The 22,822-nt window shown below is 28.5% G+C and overlaps 1 protein-coding gene across 1 annotated transcript in view; it reads right to left on the bottom strand.

Moving 5' to 3' along the window:
• Positions 1-22,822, bottom strand: part of LOC129959492 (uncharacterized) — a 50,486-nt gene that overhangs the window by 7,906 nt on the left and 19,758 nt on the right. The window contains exon 2 of the mRNA XM_056072346.1: positions 16,704-18,630. Within this exon, the coding sequence (XP_055928321.1) occupies positions 16,704-18,355 (1,652 nt within the window). The 5' untranslated portion in view covers positions 18,356-18,630. The remainder of the gene's footprint in view (positions 1-16,703; positions 18,631-22,822) is intronic.

A 22,822-nucleotide genomic window follows, 5' to 3' on the forward strand; every position in this document is an offset into this window, starting at 1 on the left:
TGGTTATGACATTAAAAACCTCCAGGATGTAATTGTTTACAGCTTTAATATTGAAATTAAATTGGATAAAAGAATTTTTCTTTTCCACGATAATTTTGATTAACTATTTTTGTGCAACCTATTTCTTTTTTCCATTTGCTGGACTCCAGATTGGTGAAACATGCACTAATAAATCTTGTTGAAATAAAATGAACTTATTTTTTACGGTTATTATGCCGTTTTATTCGATGAGAAAGAAACATGAGTAATATTAAATAATTAGTATATGGTGTTCTGTGAGGGAATAAAGTTTTAAAATGCACGATTATTTTATTATCCATTCATATTTCCTTTGTGGTCCATTTTCAAAAGAATTAAGACTTTATTAGTAATTACTGCATATGAATTGATTACATATCCTAATAGTTTAAAGTAGCATTTTACGAGACGAAGATAAGCAACAAAACATTTTCCCAAAGAAAATTCCTTTTTTATTTAATAGTTTAAGCAGTGTTAGACAGTATGTTTTTGCTTAAGGGTTAAGTCACGATTGTTAACGACTAAATTCAATAAAGTGGACTTCTGGTTTGGTATAGAATTCAGTTTTATTTTTATTTTCTCTTGTTCTCTCGAATACATCCGTGCCTGGAAACGTTAACACAAAAACAGGTTAGAGGTTTCCTTGAAATTTGAGTTAGGTAACGTCTACTATCTAATTAATGCCAAACCGTGAATGAATAGACTTTTTCATTCTTATTTAATATGTTTCAGCGGAAAAAAAGCATTATAGATATGAAATGTTTTGATTTAATAGAATTTTTCAAGGTCTTTTTTTCCGGAATAGAATTTTTAAAAAATTAAGCATTAACACAGAATAGTCATTCCGTTCAAACTCTAATGGAATAAAATGTTATCCATTAATATGAGATAATAATACTACACATCTTTTGCCATTTATAGTAACTTCAATAAACATGTTTTTCATGTAAATTGTTGTTGTGAAACATTTGTTTGAAACACGATTAATCACAGCATCGAAGTTTTGAGATTATTTCTTCTAAATAATTTTATTTTTGCTTCCTAAGCATTTTCATTCAGTATAGAAATTAAAAACTAAAAATTGTTTATGTTTACTGTGATTTAGTCTGAGAACCTCGCTGTTTCCTGGTACATCAGTTTTTTCAACTCTTATTTATTTTCTCCATATAAGGCGTGAGAATCATTGAATCGCATGAGTACTGATATCCCGAATAAATTTAATTTTAAATCTGGATTAGAAAAAACAATGGCCTGTAATAACCTTTATTTTAAAATAAAATACCTCGGAATTTTTTCTTTCTTTTTTTACTATTTTCATTTTTACTATATAAAGCGCGAGAATTATTCGCCCGTATCTGTATTGATATCTTGAGTTAATAAAGGAAGCTATGTTCAAGATGCTTGAAATCGTATCCAGGAACTCACGAATTTTCATCAAATATTTTTTTTCAGTTAGCTATGCTTCTGTGAACTTATTCGAAATGTATTCATCAAAAATTATACGATATCAATTTGAGACACAGAAAGAAAAATGGACAGATATGATTTGTTCCAGAGATAGATCATCCAAAAGAAGGTCGAAAGCGAGCTTCGTGATGATTTGTGAAAGGAAGTATGTGTCTGGGAGATACTATCTGTAGCACGTCTGACCACGGCACAGAAGAACGATAGTCAGAATTCAATTTTGGACAGAAGATGTAATAAGTGCTTTATATATGTTACATCCCCGAAGAGTGATTTTTACGATATTAAATTTTCTATCCATCTGAAATTTGTTCCACATCCGTCTCATAATCCAAAGCTGTAAAAATCTTATTTTCATCCCCCCCCATATTTTCATTTTTTCGAAAGACAAAAAAGAAACGATGAATATAAAACACAATCTATTATTATATTTAAAATCATGTGAGGTTTTGAAAGAATAATATTAAATACTAGTTAGTTTGATTTGAAATACTTTTCACTCCTATATAGATGCATAACTTGAAATTATTTATGCGTCATTGCATGAATGGTCTTTTATTTTTCTGTTTATCATCACCACGAAAAAGACATTAATAGCATAAAAGTGATAAGATTGTATAAATGGCGGATTTTACTCCCGGAAGATATTTGGAACTACTGCTTTTCATTACTTTATTCAGAACAATTATATTGCAAATCTAATAAGAAAATTTCTTAATCACTATCAATAAAAAATATCGATAAAAAATGGGGGAAAGTCCATGGCTATATCGTTGACTGTGAATTCTTCCTTATCTTAAAGTTTTATTTGATTAAATTCTTTATTCAAAATAATTAGTAATTGCTTATCTCCTTTCAGAGTTAGGAAACAAAGGAGGGGAAGATAATAGTAATTTATATACCACAAACCTATTAATAGATTTTCCAATAAAAATTTATTTACTACAAGCATATAAATAGATTTTTTGATGCCATGATAATCTAAATTTAACTAGTCTATTCGTTGTAATATATGAAATCACAGCTTCAACAAAATTCAATATAATTACAAAATCTCACATATAAGTGAAAATGAAGTCAACTTATGATTATTTAATGTACGCCAAAGTACATTAAATAAGCAGAATGTACTTCTGTATGAAGAAGGAGGAAAAGGATATTATGTCACAGTACAGTAAATCCTAAGACAACGAGCAGATAGATGTTAGAAGTTATGAGTAACTGCATTTATTATGAGATGATAATTGTATATCACGTGATAAATGCAGCTATATTTATCACATGATGTTTAGAAAAATCGGTTCACTTCGAATAAATCGAAAGAAAAAAATGTAATGCAGGGGGGAGGAGGGGAATGAGTTTGTCACTTATTTAGTTATACATCACTTCAAATTTTTGTAATCTAAATTTTTCGAAAATGTAAAACTGAACCATTAAATTCAGTCAATTAAACTATTGGATTAGTTAAGGAATATGATTTTTAAAAATATTTTGAAATGAAAAATACCCACTTTATAATCTTTGTAAATTGTTTTAGCTTAAATATACTACCATAAATGAGGGGGGGGGGGAACATATTCTGTAGAAAGATTTCAAAAGCTGCAGACAAGAAGTGAGGAGAAAAAAAATACTACAAATAAGACAAAAAATTTAAATAAAAACATAAATTCAGAAAGTTGAGGGAAACGCAAACTTTCAACTATCTCGAATCCAAAAATACAGAACTTAGAACTCATCGGTTCATAAATTGCATGAACCGACATTCACAATTGAAGAAGGGAAAAATAGCTCTATTGTACAAAATGATATTCAAAACAGCAGACATGAGAGGAGGGGAGGGAAAGGACTAAAATTCGCATAAATAAAGCGTAAAATTTTGCGCTTGACACTTGACCAGTTTACTGGCCTCGTTGGTTCAACGTGACAAAGTGAAAAACCTTCACTTGTCACACAAATTTAAAGCATTTTCTAGCTAAACAAGTAGAATGAAATATTGTGCTCTACTTATGTGAATTTTCTTTATTACCTTAGAAGCCTACATCTATGAAAAAGTAGAGGTGATTACAGAGAAAGAATAATTCATTTAGATAAAAGTGACTTTTAAACAAGTTACACACATTTTTATTTTCTCTTGTCAAAAGCCATCGCCGTTCTATTGTCAGAAGAGAATAATAGATTGCTCATGTGTTAGTTAGCATGAAGAAAGAACTGAAATAAAATACACAGCTGTAGTTGTTTGAAGATAGAAATGTGTAAAATTATGTTATACGTCTGTAGAATAATATTAATATCAAAATGCGGAGGATATGAATTTCAACTGTAATAAATCGGCTGGTCAAATAATACATGAAAAGTAAGAAGAAATAAATAATGTGATAAAAGATTTTGGATTGTATACAATTCCAAAATTTTGATGCTCATTATCTTTTGATTATTGAGCCGATAAATTCCATAATTAGAATTTTTTCATTGGAATTTTCTAATAAAAAAATTAAGAATGATGATTTCTTTTTCAAAATACCGTTACTTTTTTCCCTTAAGAAATGACACACACACACAAACCGCAACAATTTCTGATGCATTACGGAGTAGTTTTCTTGGATCACAAGGATCAAAATTCTTTGAAATCTCCTCAGGCTTTATAGTTTTCCCACGTTCTATAACGTTGAATAAAAACTTCTGATGAAAAAGTTTTCATTTCACCATACTTTTTCATTTAGATTCTAGTTTTTATTTACGATATTTTCAAATGATATTGACAGTCGATTACAGAAATGTTTAGACCTCTAATGCTTATCAAAGAGATACATAAATTCTGGAACTCATATATTAATATCCAAATAATGCAATCATAATTTAAATTATAAATATTATTTTAATAATTATTTTAATTTAATAATCATTAATTTAATATTTTACCAACATTTTCTCTGGTTATCACATTATTGCAGCATTCAGATACACTAATTTGATTGAATTTGATTTGCAAATCGGAACTGTCCTCGCTTGACTCCATATTTATATAATTAGATAACAAAACAGGCAATTATAATTTTAATTATATAATTTTATTTATATATAAGCATATATATATACACACACACACACACATATATATATATATTACCATTAGGCTATAATTAAATCATCAATATAATTTGTAGTTATAAAAATTGTTAAATTTTTAATATAGAATTAATTATACAAGTAGTATAAATATCATCTGAATGTTAAAAGTCTTAAAGGACATATCGACAGAACATCCTGTCTCCTTAATACTCCTCCGAATATATATACCTGTCCAAGAATCTCCAATCTTTAGAATAATCCATTATAATTTTAACAATGTATGAGTATTCATAACTATTTTATATTTCTCAATCTTTAATTTATTTGATTGATTACAGATGACTTATGAAAATGAACCAATTGAAATTACGGCCTGATGTTAATTAATGAATATTTTTTTAAAAATCATATTTAAACTCTGTATAGTAATTAAATACTTATAAATTTGATGGAATTTCTTAATGAAGAATACATACTTTATAAGCACGTAATCGAAACAGATTGTTATGATATCAGATATTATGTTTAATAATAATTTTATTTTCACTCAGCTGATGCGTGGAATTTTAAATGACAAAATAATAAAGAGGAGTATCTTCATTTTTAGTTGTTAACAGATTTAAGTACAGTTTTTAGCTAAAGTGGAATTCAAAGGTTCGATTAGTTACTTTTTTAATTTATTTATTTTACCAAAAAAACCTTTATTTATAATGAAACATTAAAAATGCATTTCTTTTCAATTGAATTAATTTTTAATGCACCCTTTCCTTTTTTTAATGCAAGTTTATACGTATTTATTTAAATATATCGTTCTTAAATTTTATAATACGTATTTTGTTTTGGAAACTAAGGAAAAAATAGCATAATAAAATAGCATAAATAAATTCTTCTAATAAATATAGCATAGATAAATTCTTTACAGACACAAAGCTTAAATAAGCGCCTTTTACAGTACACTTTTAAAATACACATTTCCTTGATTCTATGGGTAAAATAATATTGGAATTATAAATACTCATTAAGTATTTTTGTGAAGAGTATTTTTACAATGAAGCTCCAATGATACAAAGAAAAAAGAAATCACGTGATCTAGCTTATTTTTTTTCTTACTGGGGGAACAAATGCTTTACCAAAAGTTATCTTTTTGTGCAGACGATTACATATATCGTATACTAAGTCAGTAGAACTCTATTTTCATCGAGTATATAATTTTAGATCTTTTATCCTTTTTGTACATATTTCATTCCACTATCTTATTACAACGGCTCATGTATGATTATTAGATATAATTAGATATAGATCAGATATATAGAGGGTAGAAAAGACTAGGTAAGACGATTTTTTAAAATTCATCTTTTAAGAGAATAATAGGCAATTTCGTGAGTCCGTATTCTAAGGTTTAATGAAAAACGACATTAAGATTAAAAATGAAGAAAGGTGCAAAAATTCAAAAATTATTTTATTTTATAATTTTTTAATAATTTTTTTTATTACAGTAAGTGAACGAGTTTAATAATTGGATATTTAAAGGCAAATATCTAACAATCATTTAAAAGTCATTTAGGAATTTTTTTTATTCAATGAATTTGTAAATTTCAGCTCGGAAGTTTCAAGATTATTACCATATAGTTAAAATCTGAAATATTCTCTTTGAAAAGAAAGAAGTCATGGAGAATCAATGCTTGAATATATGGAAAAAACAAAAAAAAATTTAATATTTGATTTTTTTTTTCTGTCATTTGTATCACCAATAAAAATTAAACAGAAATAGAAATTTGGATGTTTGAAATTTAGATCAAGAATAAACAAGCATTTGAACTTTTGCTTTAAAGAAAATATGGAGAATTTAGAGAAAAAATGTAATTTAAAAGAAGATGTTCATTTGAACTGCTTATTTGTAAAGATTTCACATATTCCTTTCTCAAAATTGAAACACACACACACACACACTATTCTAAAGAAATAAAATAAGTAATACATTTTATAAAAATATAAAAAGAGAAATAAAGGGTGAGTTAAAAGCGACTTTAATTGCGCAATGTGTCGTTGTAAGCAAATATTATCTGTTACTTGTCGAAATAGGTAAATAAAAGGCAATTAATCAATAAAGTATTTTGCAATCCGATTTCATAATAAAATCTTATGAAAATCTGTTCAACGGTGAAAAAAATGATTTTCATTACACTTTCGGCATTTGTAGTTCCTTATATCATTCGATAGAAATTAGTTTTAGAAATAATTAATGAAAAGTCAAGTTTACAAATGATTATTACAATGATTACTTTTCTACGAAATTTAAATAAGGGATCACTACTAATTTATTTTAGTCATTTTCAAATTCGTTCTCTCAGAAATAATATTTTTTAGTACTCTTATTTATGAAATAGTCGAATTTTAAAGAAAATAAATGATTAAAGTCACTGTTAAATAAATTTCTTTCTTAAGTTTTCTTCTTTTAATGATATATGTCTTGCAGTAAATAAAGCTATGAAGTGCATAAAAATGCAGAGAAATTTGCTCCATTTTGTAAAAATCAAATGATAAAAATTACTAAAACACATCCTTGAGTGAAATTTGTTCAGCCGTTTTTTAGTGTGAAAGCAGATTGTATCTAAAGACTTCTATTAATAGACTAACACGCAAAGATCACATCTACGTTCAGAAACCTGCATTTAAATACCTCGACATGCAGCTCTATAATTCTAACCTCTTTAGTCGATGAAAAGCTATGTTTCTTGGTTTTTGAAACGAGCTGTAATAAGGCATATAAAGTTCATTCGTATAACGTGATTAAAGTTACGTGGGAGACTATTTTCAAAGAACCCTGCTTTCAAACCATCATAACACAGCATGCCAAAAACAAACAAAGAATACTTTACAACTGACCCGCAAAGTTTAAAAAAATCAGAAGGAAAAAAAATAATAATAAGGATCAGAATAGCATTAGACACGAACGAGTGATCTGGAGTTTGGAATCATGACATTAAGTCACGCAAGATGAAACAAACTGTTACTGAAAACGCGGTTTCCTGACAGAATTGGTAAACGGTTGAGGTTTTGGTTCCGCTTTTGATAACAGCAAAATTTTGACAATTCGATGAAACTAAAACACCATTTATCGCTTATAAATATTACACAGCTAATGTTCCTTACTAAAATATAATTACCAAGATAAATACGAAAAAAAAATTCTATAAAAGTTTTGTTAATTCTAAACTTACATTACCATTCAACCCTTCTGCTATACCTTCTCGACTTTCAACTATTTAAAATTGCTGGTATGTGAAAACAGAGAAATTTCTTTAATGACTTTTACCTTTCTCTATATTTAAAGTAAACTTAAATTTCTGCCTTTTTATAAAAGGTAAACAAGAATTATTGGGCAATTTCGTATAACGGAATAATTGTAAAATTTTAGAATCAGGTACTACTTCATTAGGAAATTCGTAGTTTCAAACATCGATATTCTGAGTTGAGGAAAGGCAATCCTTGGAGCCATTAGTTCATATCTGAGTGATGCTCAATTCGCGGGTGTTAATCATTATTTCTATGTTTTCATAACGACGAAGGCGTCCAACAGCGTTGTAAAAGTGAAATGATATCTGGAAATTGATTTTGCTGCAAAAAAACAGCAGAATCAATTCCTGGACCTTCAATAGCCTTCGAAAATACCAGAAAAGTTCATCGAAAAGAGACACGCACTATATTTGGTTCGATAGACTCGAACATTTTCACAAACGTGAGACAAGAACTAATTTACCGATGGTATATTTTTAGAGCAAGAAGGTTTATTCACGGTGAACATTTGTGAAAAAGGAATATGTTTCTAATAATTATGGATCCCTTCATATTTGGTGGAATTACTCATTTTTTAAATCATTAAAATAATAATAAATCATTTTTGGGCCCAGTTAATTTGTGTCAACCTTGCACAAAAAAACCTGCGCATAAGATACTGTCTGTAACAATTAACCTCCTATAGTGAAATTTTTTTTGGTCTAGGTAGAATTTTTATTTACTGAATGAATTTTGGAATCTATCTACAGCGATAATCATTTATTAGATTTACCTGACTGTATTGATAATTTTTTTGTCTTTAGAAAGCTGGTAAAGTGTAATTTCGATTTCCTTCCCCCTGACAATGGTACTTTATGATCCAGAATCTGAGATATTGTGGGAATTAGATAAGACAGAAATGGAAGCTTTCTGTCACAGGGAATCGAAGAGGCAGTAAGTGATTGAAATATGCATATATGTTTATATACTACATCGGACTGATCAATTGTACGATAGATCAACTTAATGGAATTTTAATAGAAGGTATAAATAATTCCGAAAATTATTTATATCTTATATTATTGAAAATATATTTTAAAACTCCAGTTATTTGAAATTATCTTTTATGATAGAAATAATTACAAACAATAGAAATGAATGATTCGGAAATAAGGATTCAATTATTGCATTCAGCTTAAAAATTATTGCTTACGTTTACAAAATAAATGATAAAAAAGCCATAAAAATTTCTTTTATTTTAAGATTTTATTCAGGCATTTTTGTAAAAGCCTGATCATAATTAAAAATGTTTAAAAGAAACGAAAAAACAGGCAGTATGATCATAACTTCACATTAGATCACATTAGAAAAAGATTTCCCTAAAGTGTTGGGGGCAATAATTCTTGATTTTCATAATGACAAGAGATTTGTTTTTAACTCTTATTTTGAGAGTTAAAAATTAAGTACATGTTAAAAAATCAAGTACATGTTAAAAAATTAAGGACATGTTTGAGAGTTAAAAAATTAAGGACATGTTTGAGAGTTAAAAAATTAAGTACATGTACTGCGAGTACGTTTCGATAGAAAATATCAACTTTGCATTGCAATTTACATCCTTGTTTCATTTTCAATTAATTTTGAGTACTTAATAATTGACTAATAAAATTATTTGGTTAAACAGTTTTGACCTGAAGATGGGAAGATTTTTTTTACAGATTCTTATTTAATCAAAAGAAGAAATAAAATTGTATTAAAACATATTGGGTAATAATTGGGTAACTATGACAACTATAATAAACGATATACCCTGTTAATAAAATATTTTCTTTCTTCACTAATTAATTATCCCCCAGGGGGCACCTCGTAATTGAGGATGAGAAGCTTCCGGCATGGTGGTTGGTTCTTGGCACTCTGGAGGGTACGCGAAAAGGTGGGAGTCCCAAAGGTGGGCTCATCCCATCGATGACGGGACATACTTCCTTAGGGAAGGGTTGCACCATGGCCAGTCATAGCCTTTAGGACTCAACCACAGTTCCCACCTGTGTTGCTGTAGCGGTGGTCCGGTCGTTCATCTATGTCCTTCGAGGCGGGTCGGAGAATCAGTGATAAGACTCCATTAATTAATTTATCCTTAATTAATTAATTTATTTATCAGAGATCAGACATCTTTCTATATTTTATGAATCAAATAAAAAGGGATAACGTATTTTATAAGGCATATAAAGTAGTTAAATAAAATTACTTTCTTTATCTTTTAGAAAAGGGCAACTGAAAAGGTAGTTTTTTATAACTTTTATATAAGCATTTAATATTATCATTTTATGAAACATTTTTTTGATAAGTTTAAATATAGTATAATGAAGTGTTAGTATAGGAAAAGCAAAACTGCTTTTTTTTTCAGTACTAGTTTAGTTTAAATGAATTGTTTATTCAGCTTACGTATCTTGATGGAAATAGATTCTCTGAAAAAATTTTCTTTCATATAAGATATTTTTTAAAGACAGATAGCGACAAGACAAAGATTTGTTAGAAAGCTTTCTTAGGAAAAAAAAGAAGAAGAATATAAAGACGGAGGAAAACATTTGTATGCTAAAGTAGTTTTAGTAAATGTTTCGATTATTTCAGAGTATGCAAACGTTGCCTTTCAAAATAAAGCAAACATATTATTTAAATGTGTTAAGGTATTTCAAGCACGGAAAGGAAGTTAAAGATTAGTAAATAACTTTTACTGCACTTTTTGACATAGTTTTACTTCCTTCAAAAAATACTTTTATTATCTTGTACCATCTATTTTTGGCATCGAATTTTAAAAATTCACCACCTTCATTCCTTATTATAAGATAAAGTACCTATTAAAGATATTTGAAGAAAAGGATTTTTTAAAATGTATATTTTAAAATGAATTTTCTTTGAATATCTTCAATTAATAAGATACATCTACAATTTCAGATAAGAATAAGAATCTGTAAAAGCTATTTAAAAAAATTAGATCACAGGAAAATTTAAGCTCTTATTGAATGCAAATTTTCTTTAAAAGAATTCAAAATAGCTTTTAACACATTTATTTAAATAAATACTGTAATGGACGAAAAAAATCCGCCTTAAATTGTGAACTATTGATCAGTATATTGTAAAATTTTTAGAATTTATTTCTAGTTAGTACATTCATGTAGTAAAATTCAAGAATAAGCTTAAATTTCAATTGCAACATCTATTTGAAAAATGTAATTTTGAGAAAAAAACCTATAAATCCTTAGTGACTAATGTTATTTTTTGTAATTTTTTTTACAGATTATTTTAATTTGTTAGTTTGAAACAGCTGATGCTTTAATGCAATTAATATTTTGTAATTACCTTTTGTTTAATCATAAAACAAGATAACCACTTCTGATTATTTCCAATTTTGAATTATCATTCTATTTTGAAGTACCATGTTATATATATATTGCTAACCATCAACTGTAAATCATGTAAAAAATTAACCTGGTCATGATGAAAATGATAGCTTCAAATTGCACATTTCATTAAAAAAATTTGAAAATGCATGTATTAAATTATAATTGAAATTGAGGATATATTATCTTTTATTGTTGATTCACTGTTTAGAATTTAAATTTTTTGCCCGATTGTGCTACGTAATGAAATTTATTTTGTTAATAAGAGCGTTTCTTGTTATTTGCAGTAAATTTAGTAAATTATGGGTTTTTAGATTTTTTTAAAAAGATGAAATATTCAATATTCATTTGGAAATTCTGTTATTAAAATACAAATAAAACATCTAAACGGTAATTGTTTTACAATGGTGAAGTTATTTGCTTAATAGAGATTATAATTTTATCATAATTTAGATGCGTAAAAACTTTTCTGTTACGAGAATTTACTATAGAGTAACTGAAACTTTCATATTATTCAAAATTATTTGCATATTTTCTCAATAAGTATACTAATAAATATAATTCTCTTAAAGATTTAATAAAATAATTTGATTTTTGAAATCAAATTGCCATTGTTTTTCAAGACAAATAAATATATTTATGTCATGCTAATATTAAAAATATTTTTAGTATAAATAAATTTTTAATTTTCAGTATCAATCTTCAATATGCATGCTAAATATTTGTAGTATTTTATTTATATCTTTTTATTTTTATGCATACGTTGATTATCTTTAGAAATAAAAGGCATGTATAAAAATAACTGAAAAAATTATCAATATGATTTTATTTAGCTAAAATTACTTAGAAAAAATTATTGAATAAAAAACTTTCTTATTTCAATTTAAAAAATGTTACTACCAAATTTTATATTAATTAGTTAATTTAAAAAGCAAAAAGTATACAACATTGCGTAGTATAGACTTTATAAAAGTAAACGTTAAACTATCAGTTTCGTGTCGTTTGTTTGAATGCCAGATGCTTTAAAAATTCCTTTAATTTAATTTTTATCGTATTTATCAATTTAAAGCTTTCGTTTTCTCATATTATCGCAATGACAAAGACGGAATATATTAGCAGATAAGAAAGATTTAACCAACAATGTACGATTTTTTTTAAATTTTTAAAAAATTCAGCAAATATATGTAAATGAAAATAAGGAATGCAAGTAAAATAATTTTAATTTTGAGCTTGAGTTTTTGAATGAATTGATAAGTTAAAGATGTTTATTGTTTAGAAAAAAAATCCTTTCTGAAACCATTGCCTTTTCAAACTAAAATGAAGTAAATATATAAATTTGTCCGTCAATTATTAAATTATCAAATTTAAAATAGGCTGAAACGCAAAGTAGAATCACCGCTCAGTGTATGGTTAAGCCGCAAATAATTTTCAGAACAGTGTACTATCATTAGGAAATAATTTCTCTTTAACGAGATACTTATAGTCATTATCAAAATAAGGTCCATTATTATTTCATGATGTGCGAGACACAGCCTAAGGAGAGTAGCATTCTTCTGATAATTCACATGAAGGCGATGCAATCATAATAATTGTCATGAAGTCTGATCTAACGACCTGTATGGGAATTCATCACGTTGCTACCTTGTTGTGAACAAAAAGGATAAATATTTTTATTATGATTTATCAAATATTAAAAAAAAAGTCGTTCCCACATTATATATAGCCGTCTTATTTTTACAAAACAGTTATTTGAAAAATAAGGATTGAAAATAGTACAGCATAAATTAGGTAGCTAGAAAGATTTAAAAAAAAATGTAATTATAGGAATATTTAGAGACTTTTCGAATATGCTTCAGTTTTAAAATAGAAATATTCCCATATAGGGAAAATTCTAAAATTTAGGAATAATTGCGATGAAAATCAGAGAGCATAAATTTCGAAACTCGGATAGTTGAAAATAGGCTTTTGTCACGGTAATGAAAATTACACATACATGCAATACAAGAATATAAAGAATTACTTTATTTTATATCTTATTTAAAATGTATACAAGCAACGTTAGCTTACAAACATAAATTTAAACCTACGCTGTAATTTTTTTATATTAATATTTTAATTTTCGACAATAATTGGATAAATATATTTACATAAGGAATACAGAGAAAATAATTGAAACTAATTTTTCTTTAATTTTTAAAAAATTAAAATGAGTTAATTGAAAAGCTGTAGTCGTTTTAGTCAAACTTTCGCTGTTAAAAATCCTCTAGACCTCCAATAAAAAATCTAATAAGGGAATTATTTTAATAATTAATTCGTACATTATTCAGAATTAACTTTATAAAGTCAAAGATCTAAGTGATGCAATATGAAAGATTATGGTCATCAATTGATATAACTGAATTTATTATATATGCAATTATACTTTGTAAGTGTCATTAACATTCAAGGAATCTAGCTAAAAAACACAATGTAATAGGAATAATAACATTACCATTTTAATTGCACTTTTTATTTAATTACTTTTATATCTGTACAACAGGACAAGAGGACAACAAATTGACTTTTTAATGCTATTAAGATTTGTTGACGAAACATTACAGAAAGAGTTTTCTATCTTATACCCGAAAAAGAATTATTGCCGTAATTTTCTTATAGCGAAGATTTTTTGTGAGGTGTTCCTGCTCGCATTTGTTGAATGTCGAATTGTCTAAGCAAATAGACTCTGAAGGTTTTTTTTTTTTTTTTTGCTAATATATTGTTTTTTAATTAAAACGATGCGCCTTGGAAATTTAATTATTTTGAAGAGGAGACAATTGAGCCGCATCCTTTCAAAGGAATGTTTTATGCCGAAAAAAGCATTCTGTAACAAATTTTTGGTAAAAGCAGTCATTTATTATATTCATAGCTATCAAGAGCTGGTGCTCAGCAAAATAATATTTCTTGAAGTAAAACTTCTCAAGGGGAAAAAAATTATTTTGTAACAAAGGCATAACAGCCTTTTGTACAAGTATATTTAAAAATTTCTCCATGGTATTTAAAGACTTGTTGACCTGCAATTTAAGAAAAAGTTTGTGATCTTGAGCAGCCTTAGGTATTATAATAATTGAGGCAGTTTTCCATTTCCCAGATAAATGATTCATAGTGAAGCATCTATTATAAATTTAGAATAAATAAAGTGCAGCATAGAGAGGCAATCTTTTGATGACAATATAGGGGATTTTATTTGTCCCTGATGCTTTCCATATATTGAGATTTTTGTTTGCTTAGCTTATTCTATTGATGTGAAAAATGCTAATGAACAAGTGCATTTACGTAGTTTTTGATATTTTATCCCAATTTTCTAATATTATCATTATTGTAGGTATCATTGTCTTCTTGGAACAATGCCTTGGAGCTTTCTCTTTGTTGAAAAGTACAAGTCCTGAAGGGCATAGCAGTGGAAGGATTTTAGAATATTTTCAAGTAAATTTTCTGTTTGCATTGAACAATGTATTATCTTCAGGATTAAGGTTTTCAAAAAAAAAAAAAAATGCGTCAGTTTATTATCAAAATCATTTACATCCTTTATTTCTTCAACGAATTTATTGTCCGCTACTTTATACAGACGATAAAATGTAATTTTCCACAATTTGCGGAATCTTTTTTCAGAATTATTTATCTGTAACGGGCTTGGACAGTTTCTGTTATAGGTGTGTTATCACTTTAATTTTATTAGAAAGACTTATTGTTGAATAGAGTGAACTGATAAAAGAGCTCACTGTATTTTCAATGTCAATGCTGCTTTTGATCAGGGGTTTGGCCGGAAATTTTTTTTCAATAATTATGTTGTGAAATTTGTTCTAATATTTGGTATTAAACATCCTATGGGGGAGGAAGAATGAAGTTTGGAATTGGAAGTAGACGGGGTTCTCTAACAGGTCTTGAAAGTTTGAAGGTCGAAAATTATAGACACAAAACTCTTTACTTCATATTGCATAATCGAAATTTTATTCAGCATAAAGCGTTAGTAAAATTATTCAAGAAAACTGACGTTTTTTTTACTCTTAATCTTGCCTTTACTTTTCACCCTTCTTGTAGATCCAGGTGAAATAAAGATTTTCTCCCATGTCAAACAAAGTATACACATTTTTCTCTACAAGTTTTAAGCCTTTGAATGCTTTAGTACAAAGTAAAAAGGCTTAAATGGTCACGGTCGGCAGAAAGTCTTTTTTCAGATTTAAAAAGAGATTACTGGCGCCGTTTTTTTAAAAAAATTTTTTAATATATTAGTTTAGTCTTGAAAGCATTGGACTGTTCATCCGAAAACATAGAATTAAAAAAAAATCATAGATGTTTCTACGCATCTAAGAGATGAGATTCTTTTTATAAAGAAATAAATTTATGTAATTATGGATTAATGACATGCAAATAAGATTAAATAACGGATAGACGAAGGAATAATTGTTTTGTTTTATTATATATGCATTTTTAAATGCATTGTTTTCCAGGAAGTAAATGCAATGAGATAATTTTTTGTAAAAAAAAAACAGCTTAAATCACTGTATTATATTTATTATGTATATTTTCATAATTTCAAGGAAAGGGATAAAAAAATAGATTTAGAAATATGCATGTGAATATTTTTCTTTAACATTATCTGAAATAGTCACATTCCTTTTTGTTTCCTTTTTTTCAAAGTAGTTTCAATGTTCAACCTTCAATATTTTTAAGTTCTATGTCACCATTTGAAAAAGTACAAAAACTATCATAATGTTTTTGATTTAAAAAAGTGTACAATTTTGTAATATAGAATAGTGTTTTGTTAAGAAATGAAATATTTGTCAAATTGGACTCACGATTCTACCTTATTATGGATTTTTGCAACTCTTGTATACGAAGAATATTTTTTTAGTGTTTTTTAACACGTTGATTGCTTTGTCACTCACTTTCGTGTGACTGCAAAAGTCTTCAGTCAATGTAGAATTTGATATGAGTAGAACAAGCCTATGTTTAGTTTATATCTCCTGTTTTTAACATGTGGCTCAGTTGCTCTAACATGTTGCACGTGAATCGCCTGCGATTCATACAGACTCTCTAATTAAATATTTTCTTCCCTACTGCAATTAAAAGAGAGCAAATAAGTAAGCATCCTATTAGATAGTGATCCGAATCACAAGCATCAATTATGACAACGAATAGATTTGTTTCGCAGCACAATCCAAACAATAATAAATTCGAAAAAAAATTTCTTCGTTAGAATAAACGCGCAGCTATACAAAGAATATGGAGACTTTACTTTAATTTTTTGACTTAAAATTATAAATTCATTAATGCTAAACTCTCTTTAAGAAAGATAGGTTGGAAAAATAACTATAAACAAACTTAAAAAGTGCATAACGTCTTCGAATGATTGATGGAAAAGGGTTTTGCAACACCAATTTCTGTTACATAAATAGTTTTCCAAATTATTAAAATACAGAAATTATAGATATGAAAACTTACTTTAATTCTTCTTCCCTTTCTTTCATTTCTTGTAATTCTGTTTGAATTTTAGAAGCCGCTGAGACAAACTTCCTCTGCGATTTCTGGTCACTTTTCTTTATTTGAGGTGGCTTTATTTCCATGTAATCGTTATTCCCAACAGCATTGATTGGCGAAGTATTTTTGAAAACAATTTGCTTTCCTTTGCTGGCGATAAACCTCTCCATGTTTACATTTTTGCTCTGAACGATTGAACCTGATTTCTGAGCAGCGAAAGGAAAACTGATCTTCGAGATGGAAGAGCTGCTCGTCGAATCAGGTGAAGGAGATCTCATCGAATTACTATGAAAAGTTGAGTTCTTCAAAGAACTTTGGGAAAACATTTTTTGGAGTCCATTAACATTAATACCACGTTCACTCTGAGAGATGGAGTCAAGAGAGCAAATACTTTCGGCAATGGATGAGTTGCAATACATTTCATTGATTTTATTGTTCATGCTTGTTGGTGAGAGAGAACCATCGAAAGGCTTTTGCTCAGGTGTTGTTAATTTAGTCCCTGAATCAAAAGATGAGTCGCTACAAATGCTTACAGAGGCAAAAGTATCAATGGTTTCTTTGTCATCATCGCTTAAGTCAGCATTTAATTGACAAGATTCTAACTGCATTTTAATTTTCAAAGCTTGTTCTCTTTCCCTTTTAAGCTCTTCTTCTCTTTGTTTAACTATTCTAATCTCTTTTTCGATAGGCGATTCGTAAGTAGAAGTGGCACTTGATTTTTTATCAGCTTTAGGAGTGGTTTCGGTGCTTTTAGCAACATCTTTGCGCTTATGACCAAATACGCAAGCTATATTATAACTCTGTCCACCATTTACTGTATGAACTTGAGTTTTCGCAGGAGGTGGCTTTTCCTTTTCTGGTTTTACGATCTCTTTAGCCTGCTTAATCGTTTCTTTTTTTGCAACCGGAACTGCAGTATGAGTATTTTCAGATTTTGTTGACATTTCTTTTGTTAGCATCTCTCTCATTTTACGCAGGTCTTCCTCTCGCTGTTTCATTTCCTTTATTTCCTGAGCAATTTTGCTTTCAACTGTAAAAGCAGAGACTGGTCCGGCGCTTCTCGGTTCTCTTCTTGCTACGTTGGAGCGCTTCGGACCATCAACAGGCTGTGACATCTTATTGTTAGGCTGAATGAATTCCTTTTCTGGGATGTCGCAGTTTAACAATTTCAATGTACTTTGGCTGTGGTTTTCGCTTGTTGTCGTTTCATTTACATTGTTTATGCAATCGTCATCCAGGTTTATTAGAGTTTCGGTTGCATCTCCGTTGGTTTGGACATGGTTACCGATTGTTGTTTCAAAGGTCGAAATCACCCGTTCTTCATTGGATGAATCATCCATTTTTACTTCTACATCAGCGACAAGAGAAAATTCCGAGGAAAAATCATCAACAGCCTGGAAATTTATCAACTCGACAGTAGAATTTCGAGGAGATATTCTTATATCTACTCCTTCGGTAATACGATCTGTAGCCAACGCTTCTGTTTCTTCAACCATTTCATGACAGTTATATTGTGTTGTTGTAGACACAGTTTCCACATCATTCATAGTGCTTGAAAGAAGACTGTCAGAGTCCAAGTCACTTGAAAAATTTTCTAATTTTTTATCTTGACTCATACTGTCATCAAGGGATTGATCTAATAATTCTGGCAAATCAGGAGTCTCCGTTTCGTAACAAGTTTGATCTTCGTCTTCTATAGCTATATCAATTTCTTTGGACTGATCTTCGAAAGAATTTAAGGAATTACTGTTTTCATCTTTGAAAACAGATCTTTGTAGGTGACTATCAAACTCAGCTTTAAATTCCAACCATTCAAAGTCTGAAGTAACTCTGTAATTTCCTATGATCTGGGCCAATTCATCTTCATCCTTTAGACTACAATTTTTCTGACCTATAAAACAAAAAGGTATATATAAATTGTAAAATAAAGAAGAATTTCATGAAACATGCATAATCAATCAAAAATAGGATCATTAGCATAACAGAGCAAATAGTAAAATCAGATTTGCAGAAAGAAAGATTAACTTTTTTAAAAAATTCTACCAGTTCAATTTTTATTTTTTTAATTTCTTAGGTATGGAGAAAATGAAAAGAAAATATTATAATCATCAAAATCTTTGACCTCGAGATTTTACAGAATATTCACGTTTAAGGCCTCCTGGAGTCAGAAAGCACAAAATACAATAACTAAAAACGAATTAAGCTAGAGTCTGTGCGTCTGCGTTTTTTAAACATACTTGTGTTTTGGTTACTATCTGGTTTGAACGAATGTTTGATAGACAATCAAGTAATTCTTTTATAAGGCAATCCATTTTGTTAATCGAAATATTAATCATTATTTCGATCTCTAAATTTGGGAGGAATTCAGCGTCCATTAAGAAAGCAATGTTTTCAAACTTTCTGAAGAGCAAAAGAAGTGAAAATTACTGCGATAAAATTGGATATTTATCCTATCAAAACACACTAAAATTAAAGAGCATTCTTTTGGAAATAAATTTGTGGTTAATACTAAATGTGGTAGTTAATAATTGTTAATATTTCTTAAAGAAAACAATTGTATCTTATCAGAAAGGTTAGAAATACTTTATTCAAAGTATGCGCCAGCTCTAGCTATATATTTTGCCTATCTTTTTTTCAAATAGCGAAGAACAGATAGGCAAAAGAAAAACTGTTTACATTTTTAGGCCATCCATTCAGCAAGTCATTTCCCAACATCTTTGTAATAGTTGAAGTTTTTCTGGGAACGTGTGCGAGTCATCGATGAAAACAGATAGTAATCCTAAGAGTCCAAGTCTAGTGAGTACGGCGGGTGGGCAAGAGTTCTCACCCATGCGCAGAAAGGATGTCTCTGACATCTATCTATCAGTGTGGGATGAGGCGTTGCCTTGTTGCAAAATAACTTCTTCGTGTCTTATAGCCTAATCTGGACTCTCAATGAATGTTTAAAATTGGTCAATTGTTGATGGTAGCGGCATTCATTGTTTCACCTGGTTTTAGAAGCTCATAATACAGCACACCCATCTGTTCTCACCAAATGAAAAGGCATGGAATCACCACTTTTGAATCATATAAACCAACGCACACTCACGTCTTGCGTTCGAACATTGTCAGCTTAAGATTCCTCAAAGATAAGACTGCTTACAGTCGTGTTTTTCTTTTGATTGAAGAAGAAAAGCAGTACTTTCTGCATATGCTCTTTATTTTGTTTGAAACTAGACATGTTTACAACACAAACACAATATCACGCAACCTCGAAATCAGTTGTACATCAACGACATTTTAACAGGTACCGTTTTAGCAACAAACCGACATAACTGCGAACTTGTTACTAGCGTCATTAAGCGAAGAAACTCATAACTATTAACAGGCATGCCTAGTAGAATAAGACAATATATTGTATGGAAAAACATAACAGACTAAATATAAAACCATCTAAAACGAGTTTTTTCAAAAAATATTTTACAAAATGCAAATAAAAAAGAATTGTGAAATGTCTGATTTTTCTTTTATAAAATGTAACATTGCTCGGGAGTTTTATTTGAACGGACCGAAGAAATCTTAAATATTTAAATTATATAATTAATAACATTTTATTTAAAAATAATGTGTATACATCATTTGTACATCTACCCACTGATAATTCAATTTTGGTATTAAAAAAAAGAGAGGAAAAAAGAAAGACAATAAAGTGTAAATTATTTTTTTAAAAATGTTGCATTTCAACATTAAAACTATCCTTTTCTTCTAATGAGATATTCTACTTAATGAAATACTGCAATTTTTGTATCATGCAAATAAAAAAAAATATTTCATTTTTTAAAATTCAAATGAAAGCCTATTTCGTATTAAAATCGTTTGATCTGAAAATGAAATTAATATTTACCTAACAATAATGGCTATTAAAGCTCTAGTTCCATGGATGGTAGATAGATAAATAAAAAATAAAAATAATGCATGGACTTCAAAAAGTAGGCGTTACTGGTCGACTCTAAAACATTTTCAATTTTTCACATAAATTTCGATAGCTATAACATGTATGTAAACAGTTTTTCGATTCCGACATCTTAGCATTTTAGCTTTGCTCTTGTGTAAAATGTTCGTAATGCTTCGTTCTCATGTTCGTAAATTTGTAAAAATATTTAACTTCCTTATTTATAACTTTATTTTATTATTTTGAGTTGTAAGATTATATTCTTTTAATGAGCATTAAAAAACATAAAATAGTTTCTGAGATATCGTCAAAAAATTCATGCCTCGTTTAACATAGGAAGTATCATTTTCCAAAATCTTCTAACTTACAAAATTTTCATCAGATATGTATAAAAAAATTTGTGTGCTAATTTTAAGTTGAGAAATCGATTCTCTGGTAAAAGTTCGATAGGTGCAATGGAAAAAATTCGAGATGGCAGTTAATTAACGAAATTTATTAACTCTATTAATCAATTTGCCAGTTTGAATAAGCCAGTTTCCAATACTCATTTCCATTAATACCAATTTGTTAAGACTCAATTTCTTATAATTTCAAACATCAAAGAATTCAAACTCGAGATTTCGACGAATCTCTAAGTTTCAGATCTCTCTAAGTTCGAAAAATACATTCTTGGCATAATGACTGTCTGTCTGTTTGTGACAAAAAAAAAATGTTTTGACTTATTTCTAGACATATGAAATTTGGTATACGGCCTTAACACCAAAATTATAGATATCTATGAAATTTTGAACAAAATCCTTTCAGAGGAAGTCTGTCTGTTCGGCTATTCGAATGCGAGTTAACACGATAAATATAAAAAGAGGAAAGCTAAATGTTAAAATTCTGTACACAGACTTAAAATCTATAATATAGACACCTGTAAATCTAAATCCAACCAAATGTTGACTGTCTGTCCATCTGTACTTTCAGAAACTTGTAAAAGCGATAACTCAAAAACGATTTTGAGACTACAAATGTACTTCTGTATCCACATTTCGTTTCAATCGGTTGAAATAAACGCGTCTAAAACACAAATTCGATTTCGGATATATGAGCCGCATTCCAGGGGTTAATCGCCAAAAAATTCGCCAAGGATCACATGATAGATTCAGTAAAAATGTTAAATTCACGTCAAAGGTTACTATTTAGTAACTACTGTAAGCAAGATGTTTTTTGGGATAACACCTTTTTAGAAAAAATTTTGGGGAGACCACTCCCACTTGAGGGTTTTTTTTTTTTTTTTTTTTTTTTTTACGATTGCTTCAAATTTTTGACCAGTTTTTTAGATTGATTGATTGTCTATTCGATTGCATACGATAGCTGAAAAACGAAATAAACTTCATAGCAGCATTTTGTTTATGGCCTTGACACCAAAACTGTAGACATGCTTCAAATTTTGGAACTAATTGATGAAAAGGAAGAGTACAAAATATATACTCTATTCTCTTATCTCTACGACAAAATCCATTGTGTTGAAATATGTGAGAAAATCGAAGGAAGAGCAGCTGTGCTAGATCTTTTAAAAATTAATTAAAAACTTAAGATTTTGCTTCTATTAAAAACCACTGCAGGTTAGAATTTTTATTGAATATAAATTTATCATTATTGGTTGCAATATAGGCTGCCAAAAATAATGACAGATTGTCAGCACATTGATAAGTTTGCGTAAAAAAACTCAAAAGTAAATAAAACTAAATCGCATGGTATAGAAATATTTAGTTTAGAACAAGAGTTCAAATGCATTATCATCTTAGGAAGATTTTATCGCGAAGTTGTGAAAAGTTTAAAATAGAATACATATTTATTTCATTTATTCAGGGTTATTAATTTATTACAAATAAATAAATCAAACAGTTTTTTTTTTAAAATTATAAACAAGTGTTTTTGAAAATGCAAACAATTTAATAAATTAACAAACAACAATTTAAGAAATGTTTTTACATTTTTAAAATTTATTTATATTCGTCGCCTATTTATGAAAAAAATTTACTCCTGACTTTCCATTTCCATATATAATAAACATGTTAAGGATTTTTTAAAGCAATTTACAAAACATTTTAGTCTTTATAATTCTAAGAAGTATGCGGACAAAAAATTAAGTATACAATGGCAA

This window comes from Argiope bruennichi, chromosome X1 (assembly GCF_947563725.1).
Source record: "Argiope bruennichi chromosome X1, qqArgBrue1.1, whole genome shotgun sequence".
In the NCBI taxonomy this organism is placed as follows: Eukaryota; Metazoa; Arthropoda; class Arachnida; order Araneae; family Araneidae; genus Argiope; species Argiope bruennichi.